General features: G+C 37.6%; 1 protein-coding gene across 1 annotated transcript; it reads right to left on the reverse strand.

Annotated features, from left to right (window-relative positions):
* Positions 1-444: 444 nt before the first annotated feature.
* On the reverse strand, positions 445-7,764 carry gpr26 (G protein-coupled receptor 26). Its single transcript, XM_039669921.2, is given in 4 exon segments — positions 445-1,824; positions 1,826-2,060; positions 3,898-4,011; positions 6,704-7,764. Coding segments are annotated over 4 exon segments (1,089 nt in total). The 5' UTR covers positions 7,375-7,764; the 3' UTR covers positions 445-1,755.
* Positions 7,765-9,206: the final 1,442 nt, after the last annotated feature.

The raw sequence follows: 9,206 nt of genomic DNA on the forward strand, positions 1-9,206 counted from the left end.
CTTTAGTGGTCTCATTTCTTGCTGTTCTTTAACATCTGCCTTCCAACTCTACCTTTCGTTTTATCTTCCCTCTTTTCTTTTTCTTCTGAACGTGCAATTACAGAGACTTCTTGACTCTTTCTCTCTCTATTGTGAGCTTTCTGAGGCGTAGCATGAGTGCAAAGCTTCGTTTCAGCTGAACAGAGGAGGGATGAAATCTGTTTTAAAGAGTTTCAGAAAGTAATTGTCTCTCCCACATTCCCATCATTCTCTCTCTCTTTCTTTCTCCTACTGTACTTTAGGACTGAAATTTCCATGCATTTCTCTTCCTTTCGCAGGAAACTTGGAAGGCGAGGACTCTGTCGAAGACCGAATATACCAGTAATGCAAATACAAATCAGACCTTGTTGCTTATTCATTTCTTTTGTGTTTTCTGCTCTACATAAATCTGTCAAACAACAAAAATCTCTTTTCAAATCCACTGTTTATTGTCATCAAAGTCACAAAGATATTTATGTAGCAAAATTTAAAACTACACTTTTTTCTGTTTAACAAAAATAGACATGTTTCTTTCTAAGGCTTTACATTTGCACAAAAGAAAAACATTTAAACATGTATTTTTTATACAGAAACACCCTTAAAGTGTAATAATACTCCCACTTTCAAATATCACAGTCGCACACATACTCATACGTGCACGCTACAATAAATAAAACGATACAAATTTACTATAGAGTGACATTCAGATATAAATTACTCTGTAGAAATGATTTACTTTTTAAAAATACAAAAATGTTTATGTATATATACACTGACAAAGAACAGCATTGTAAAACTAAAAAGGAAAATTGGGAAAGAAAAACATTTTGTTCTTTTGCACGTATTCTTTTTTTCCTGTATCTTGTGGCCAGTGTTCCCACACAGAATGTTAATTAAATTCACATGACAGAAATTCAGGCACTTGCACAATATTTCCACACATAATTTTCAGAGGCAAGTTTGAAAAAGAGTGTTTATGCTGTCACAATTTAATCTAACATTTTTTTGAGTCCTTTTTGATTTCACACTCAAATATTTAATTTATGTCCTTTGTTTGTACCCTTTGGTTTACACAACATTTCTTTACAATTCTCTGCTGAAATGAGCTTGTTAATTTCAGATAACTTCATATAAAATTCAGTCTATAGAGGTTTCATTTTAAATAAATAATAAAATAAAATAAAGGCACCGTAAGAACAGGTCTGCCAATTGCTTTGCAATCTAAACCCGGAAGATACAATACATGCTACAAAAAAATCAAAGCCACGTGCCATTGAGTTCCACTAAAACATCATCTAGAAAATATTGTTTCTTATTCTGTTTTTGAAAAACTCACAATTTTAGAAGCAATCTTCTGTTTTCTCACAATTGACCATGTTACTTAGTTGAAGTCAAAGCAATCACCTATTCATAAGTCTACACAGCACTTTATCACTAAACCATAAGAGACAAATCAGACCACGATAATTAATAAGTCCAACGGATTCTCTTTGACTGTTGGCTAACTAGCAGCTCTCGTGGATTTCAGCTTTACAGTAGATTGACTTCAAAATGGATCGGAGAATGAAAGAGGAAGAAAGAGAGAAAAAAGAGAGTTTGAATTTTTTTTTTTCTTTTGCTACTTTAACCTCTTTTGCTACAGTAACATCTTGGATTCTTTTTGAGCTGAGAAATGCAGAGCCTGGTATCCCGCTGTCTTTTCCACTTTCATTCTTCTCTCTCCTTCCAGTCGAAGCTCTACCTTTGTGATTGTTCATCTCTATAGCAACAGGAGACTTCAGTCTGTAGGTCTAGCTTCGACTTCCCCATCCTTTACTATTTCCTTAGCTCTCCCAATCTTTCCATTTTCCTGCTGATGCCTGGAGTCGTTCGGGGAACTGCGCTTCATGAGTCGATTGATTATGTCACTGCAGGTTTTCCGGTACTGGTGTCGCAGAAGAGAGTAGACGAAAGGGTCGCATGCAGCTTTGCTGTAAGCCAGACTCTTACACAGCACGCCCCAATATGGATTAAATGGCTCTGTCATAAACAGCTCCACGATCCTAAAGACATGACACAGATATGAGGAAGATCCAAATACCTAATAAGTCTAAATACCTAATGTTTTACTCTGCAGTTATCACATTTTCGGTATATATATATATATATATATATATATATATATATAGCATATAGAAGGTTATACATTTGTTTTGAAGAGGTAGTGAATGCAGAATAATTTCTATTTTCAGTGTGGTTATGCGAGGGATAATTTGTGACCTGGAGGTCACTAACGGTTGCTCTTAAAAATTGCTTTTGACAGGGGCTTTGAGGAAGAAAACCTACAGCAAGTGTCAGGGATATACAAGACAGTTCATCCTTTCATCTTCTCTAAGCTCACCGAGGTTATGTAACATGCCAAGACAGGAGGCCCGTCTTCATTCAGTCCAGCGCAGTCTCATCCCAAGACTTCATATACTGTAACTGACGTCTTGGGAAGTCTTTTCACCATACGTCAACATCCGCCTTTTTAGGGTACCCTTAAACGTCAGTTAGATGACGTTATCAGATCCTAACCCTACCTACCCCAGACCTAAACCTACCCCATCACCTAACTGACATTAAAGGTAAAGCGTCAGTTGTATGACGGCCCCGGATCGTCAACTAACCGACGTTTAAGGGTACCCTAAAAAGGCGGATGTTGACGTATGGTCTATGTTGACCTATCTATCTATCTATCTATCTATCTATCTATCTATCTATCTATCTATCTATCTATCTATCTATCTATCTATCTATCTATCTATCTATCTATCTATCTATCTATCTATCTATCTATCTATCTATCTATTAGGGGTGTCAAAATTAATGCATTTATGCTTTTGACACATTTTGTTCAGTTTAAAGCATTAAAAATATTTTGTGCAATTAACACAGCATTGTTTTTTCCCCTTATTCTTTTACATTATATGATCGCACTCTTTTGCATGCAAATGCTTTTCAACCGTTCAAGCGCGACAAGACAAGTCTTAAACGAATTAAATGTAGTCTTAAATGATCGTAAAGAGTTGCGATAAAATGGGATCCATGGGATTCTTTAAGTGACGGCAGCCTAATAAACTCGCTGCTGTCTTTCTTTTAGGATAACCAAAGAAAAAAAGAAAATCACTCGTTGCGCTTGACTGAATTACTTTGGTAGTTTTAATAAGCATCAATCTGTATTTCATTTATAAATTATGCAGTGAAGACAGAAGTGTTTGGTAACTATTAAATTGCTGTATATATCCTACCCGTTAGACTTACCTGAAAAATCTTAAAGCACAAGATTACATGGGTCAAAAACTATGAAAACAATAACTTGTGCATTTTTACAAGGCAAGTAAAAATCTCAACTGGTCTGGCTGGGCCAATAGAAAAACTGAGTCCTGATATATTGAAGGACAGGTATATTTGATATTTATTATAATGGGTATATGTGAAAATTGTTTAAGTTCATTTAAATTAAGTTTTATTTTTAAAGCCTTAATGTTAAAATGTATAGCTTCAAGTAGCAAATAAATATGCAATTAATTAGTTATTTTTTTAATCAATTGACAGCACAAAAAATATATATTGATATTCGTGTGTTTTAAACACACATTGTTCCTCATATCTACAAGAATTATTGTCATAAAGGTGAAAAATATTAAGTAATGTCTGGTAACAAACTGTACATTTTTATTTATTTATTATTACAAATTCCCCAGTCAACCTTAAACAATACACAGTGTCCTCCAGCTTTTGAGTTAAAGTAAAAAATGCAGTTAATTACATTCAAAGAACTCAATCTGGCCAACACATCAAAACTGTAATAATAGCATGACTCTCTAAGAGCCCAAGGAAGAAAAGCAGATGGCTCACCTGGTGATGACGTAAGGGGTGAAACAGATGACGAAGGTTCCGATGAAGGTACTAATTTTGCGGGTGGCTCTCTGTTTCCTCCTTTTCTGCTCCTCCAGACAGCGCTGACGAACACTGGACAAAAGATAGACCTCCATTTAGATGATTTCTCTCACTGTATTATGCTTGTTGCATGTGAGATGAGCACATTAGATTGACTTTTATACAGCAGACATTATTTAAAACTGTCTTTATGGACCAGATGAACATGCATACTTAACTACTGACAACATAGGAACCTTCTGACAAAATATTAAAGAGACATTACAGAAGTTTCCATGGAGAGATGATTTTTGCCTAAGCTGTTTTCAGCGAATCATTGAAATGTCAGATTGACTGATTCACATGGTCAGTGTTTTACACAGAAGTGCGGTGTGTTTTGTTGATTGCTATATCAGTCTATAAAAAGCTAGTTTTTTCTTTTTTTACATGAATACCAAAAGAGCCAACAGCTGGAAGTAATTTTCTTTTCAATTTGCATTTGTGGAGTCCTTTGACTCTGATACATCCCCTGCCTGAACACCAGATGTGCTCTTTACATGTGTTGTATAGGACTATTGTAATTTGTCATTGTTGGTTAATAAGTTATGGTGGACACATTGCCATTGAAAGTCATGGTGCTCTGGGCAATGAGATGATGATCTTCACTCTCTGACAAGCACAAATGTCTCTTGATATCTGTTGGCACACTAGAGAGGTGTGTTTAGGTCAGCCACTAACCTTTTTCAGCCTCATTAGTTGAATAACATGTGCAACATTTTTGGGGTGTAACAGTACACAAAACAGTACGTCCCTCGGTTTTGACGTCACGGTTCATACAGCAGGAGGAAAGGAAACTAAACATAAAATTGCCTTAAAAGTGGTTTACTGAACAAATTGAGGCACTGTCTTTAAATTGATATAATTAAAAGTTTCTTAAGGATACACTTTTCTCTAACAATATCTCTGATAATGCTGTAAACTATATAGGGAGCCCTTACTTGCACATTACTATAATATTGAAAGTTAACAACAGAGCCCAAACTATTTGCCTATTCTGTTAATGTTATTTATTTTTTAGATCTAATAATCAACACTCAAATAAAAAAAAAATGAATGCCAAAATAGAAACTGCACATAAGGCAAGTTTTGCATTGTTGAAATATAATCATTACACACTGGCTGTCATTTCAATGAATGACATATATTTTAAACATACATTAAAAATCAAGACATCACTAACAGGTTAAGTAAAATATAATGAATATATAGGTTTATACAGTGAGTTAATTTCTCTTGCTGAGTAACAAGCTGTTTTACTGATGTCTTTCCACCACTGAAACACTGATTGAGCGATTACACGAGATTTAAAACGTTTCAGTAAGTTGTCCCTTAACATACCTTCAGATGTTAATTTGTTTATGAAATCCACAGGAGCGTCAAAATGGCATTCATTGTTTAATTTTCGTGATAAAATGAACATTATTTGAAAAATCGTGCATGCTTATTGCTATTATTGGTAGATAATGGTGGTAGATAATGGTAGATTATGGCGGTTAGGCTACAACACTGTATCGGTCTTCGAAAATTCGCGGCACGAATGGCTACGTGTACCGTTACACCCCTAATACTATTTAATTAAATATTAAGGGAAAAATAGTTTTGTGACCAGGTAAAGTGAGGTCAACCTGGGCTAAGGCTCGGTGTGTTAGCAGGGGGCGGGGTGTGTTCGGTATGCCACGAGAGTATCGCGGTATGTACCGTGGGTGGTGTATTGCAGTTTTTCGGTTTGTTTTGAATATTGTTACACCCTAGCTCTTTTTATGTATTGTGTCATCGCTCCAGACCAGTTACATTTGTGACAGAAATGTAGTTCTTAGGTGTCCAGTAAGAATCTACTATGAATAGTCACATGACCTGAGCTGCTTTAGTTTGATCATTGTGATGCTTTTTTTTTTTTTAAAGATCAATCCAATCGTAAATAAATCACAGGGCACATATAAAGTGCCAATTTTCAGATTTGTGAGTTTTCTACTCTGTAGTTTCCCAGTAATTACAATGTTGACTAATGATGTTTTAAATTATGTTTACTCTTTTTTTCATCATTACACTCAAAAAATTGCTTGGTTGTTTTAACCCAACTTTGGGTCAAATATGGACAAACCCATCCATTGGGTTACATTTTTTAATTACATTTTTAACCCAACGTTTGGGTTTGTCCATATTTGACCCAAAGTTGGGTTAAAACAACCCAGCATTTTTAGAGTGTATTATTATTATTATGTATATGTTGTTTGATTCAGTGGTATATCCAAAAAGTAAAATCCATGTGTTCACTTAGTTTTAGTAACTGTATGATTCAACAGGTTAGATTCCTGTGGACCGAAATGGTGGTGCTGAAACACAGTAAGAGTTTCTCTGGGTTCTATTTAAACTTGAGTAGCCTACTGAATATGTGATTTAATATCTATTTGTATCCATTTGAAATTTATAGATTCAAAGTACATCACAAAAAAAAAAAAAAATCCAAAATGAATTCCCTGTACAAACCATATTAGCTTCAGTTGCATTGTATGTTATTTATTTAGTGTATAATGCTCAGCGCAATACTTATTGTTACTGACTTAATTTGTTGCATTGGACACTTTTTGTGCAGGTGAAATGGGCCATCATGCTTGTATCATTTTCATTGTATTTCTCTGGTAAAGTTCTGGCAACCACCCCTGCCTGTTTCTTTATATATTGATCTCTTACCGGTAAAAATCTGAATATTCGCCTTCATTCTTACCTCGGGTGAATGTCCACTAGCAATAAGAGCGTTTGCATGGTGATCACGTCTATGCGCTTGCAGTGAAAGCGCGCTACTTTGAGCACTTTCAGGTACGTGACGCAGAGCACCACTGATACCAGCAGGAACGTGAGCGTGTGCAGCACCAGCGTGTAAATCGCGAACTGCGTCTTGGAATGGAGCGCCCTGCCGTTACAGAGCGTGCACGAAGCGTACAGCTGATGGTAGCCCACCCAGGAGAGGCACGCGGCAACCACAGAGAAGGACAAGGAGTGCACCCACGTGTAAGCCAGAGCGAGCACAGCGTCCCGGTGTCGGATCCTGGAATGATAACTCAGAGGGAACACCACAGCAACCCACCGATCGATGCTGAGCGCAGCCATACTCAGCATGGAGTTTGTGGTCAGGAAAGTGTCCAGAAACCCGACCACCTGACAGAAAACGTGTCCTCCGGGATGTGCATTACTCAAAACCGCGAAAAGTGTCAGCGGCATGCTGGAGGCGGACAGAAGCAGGTCGCAGAACGTCAGGTTGAGTATAAACAACCCAGGAACCTGCTTGCGAATTTCGGCATTGTACAGAAAGCAGATCAGCACCAGCACGTTGGACAGCAGCGACACTACGATGATCACGACGAGTAGGAAAGAGAGCGCGAGCTCTGCGGTGTGCATGGTGTTCCCCGCTCTTAAAGCCTCCAACTTCGTACCTCAACTCTTGGACAGTTCATTACGGGGAACTAAATTGTGTCAGTACAACTTGTACTGGACGTTGTAACCCTGGACGTGATATCCAGCTGTGCACGGCTGGTCGATGCACGGCTCTCCATGACTCTGACCTCCGTTTATTCCTCGAAGAGTTGGCATAATCCATCCGAGCTGTTGGAACGCGAAATCTGTAGACTGGACTTTTAATCACGCAATCCCTCGCGAGTCGCAACCCTATGAATGCCTCGCAACCCTTGATGAATGCATCGCGCAATTGCGCAGTTCGGGTTTGCGTGCGCTTCTGATGCAGAATTCGTCCTTGAAGCAGCTTTATATGTCAAAATGTCACCCCCCCCCCCCCCCACACACACACACACCCCCTCACACGTGACTAGCGTCAAAGAAATCGTCAGGGAATTGATATTGTGAGGGCACTAAATTTAGAAAGGGTTTATATTTGTCGAAGGGAACTCTTTCACGTCACGATGAGGCAAAAGCCCGAGTCTCGGGGTCCAATTTTAGATTCGCTCACAGCCTCGCACACACATCTTTATACTTATGACGCTCATCCTAAAAGAGTAGAGCAGTCTTTTTTTATGTATTTTAGAAACAAGATTTGTTGCCCGTTTAATTTCAATATTTGAAACTTGGTGGTTTGTAGAAATATGTCTCAAACTTTGATAAAACATTGCCTATAGGCTACTATGAATAAATTTAGAAATTCCTAAACTGCATTAATTAGTGTCAAGTACACAAAACATGATGGGCCAGAATGTATTTCGGTAATGAAATACAGATATGCTAAAGATATGAATATCGGCCACATATTAATTGTCCTCCCCATTTAACATGCTTGCTGAGAGACACGCTGGAGATTTTTTTTAATTGTAATCTCTCATATTGATCAAACGTTTGATTGTCCAAAAAAAGACAGTAAAAAAAATGAGAGCAGCTCTTTTCAACAGCAAATGGAAGAGCTAGGGGCAGACACAAAGATGGAGAGTAAGGGAGAGATTTGAGGTCTAGCACGTTGTGACTTCTAATCAAAGCTTTGGTAAAGTATTGATTCAAGCTACCTTGGGGAGAAAATAGGATGTATTTATTGTTCATTGCCAAATCGTTTCCATTTTGTGTGCTCTTTATTGAACAGAAAATCATATTTCTGTTGAATTCTATTAATGTTTACAATGTTTTGAGATTGATGTAATATTTTAACCAACACACTATTATAGTACTTGAAGGTTATGTTGAGTTCAAAACGCTTCACACATTGCACATTTACTTTGGCATGTTTTTAAATGTCATCTCCCAATAATGAATCACTGCTTATGCTGTGACTTGGCTATAGCCTACTTTTAAATATGAATATAGAGATAGAGTTAGAGGCGAGAGCCATGCTTGATGCATTTGGCTCTTGCTTGCTTGGCTGCGGGATATCAGAAGGATTTCCTGTCACTTTGTGTAAGTGAATTTGTTCATGTGCACGTGTCTGTGTGAGTGCACGCGTGCATGGTTGCATGTTGACATGTAGTCATGGGCTGTGCTATAGTGCTAGTAGGTGCTTCAGCACCCCCAAGAGAGACCAAAGCACCCCGATAGCACCCCCAAAAATATTAATTTCAAGATAATATCTCGTTATTTCAACATAGAGTTTTCCTGCATTGTTTTTTTTTTTTTTTTTTGGTGGTGGTGGTTGAAAAAAAAATCAATTGACACGATAGTAAAAGGTCGGAAGACCGCAATTTCACGTGGAGCATTTGGAGATTTTTTTTCTCTCCCAAATTACCGTGGTGTGTGAA

This window comes from Pimephales promelas, chromosome 15 (assembly GCF_988280905.1).
Source record: "Pimephales promelas chromosome 15, fPimPro1.hap1.1, whole genome shotgun sequence".
In the NCBI taxonomy this organism is placed as follows: Eukaryota; Metazoa; Chordata; class Actinopteri; order Cypriniformes; family Leuciscidae; genus Pimephales; species Pimephales promelas.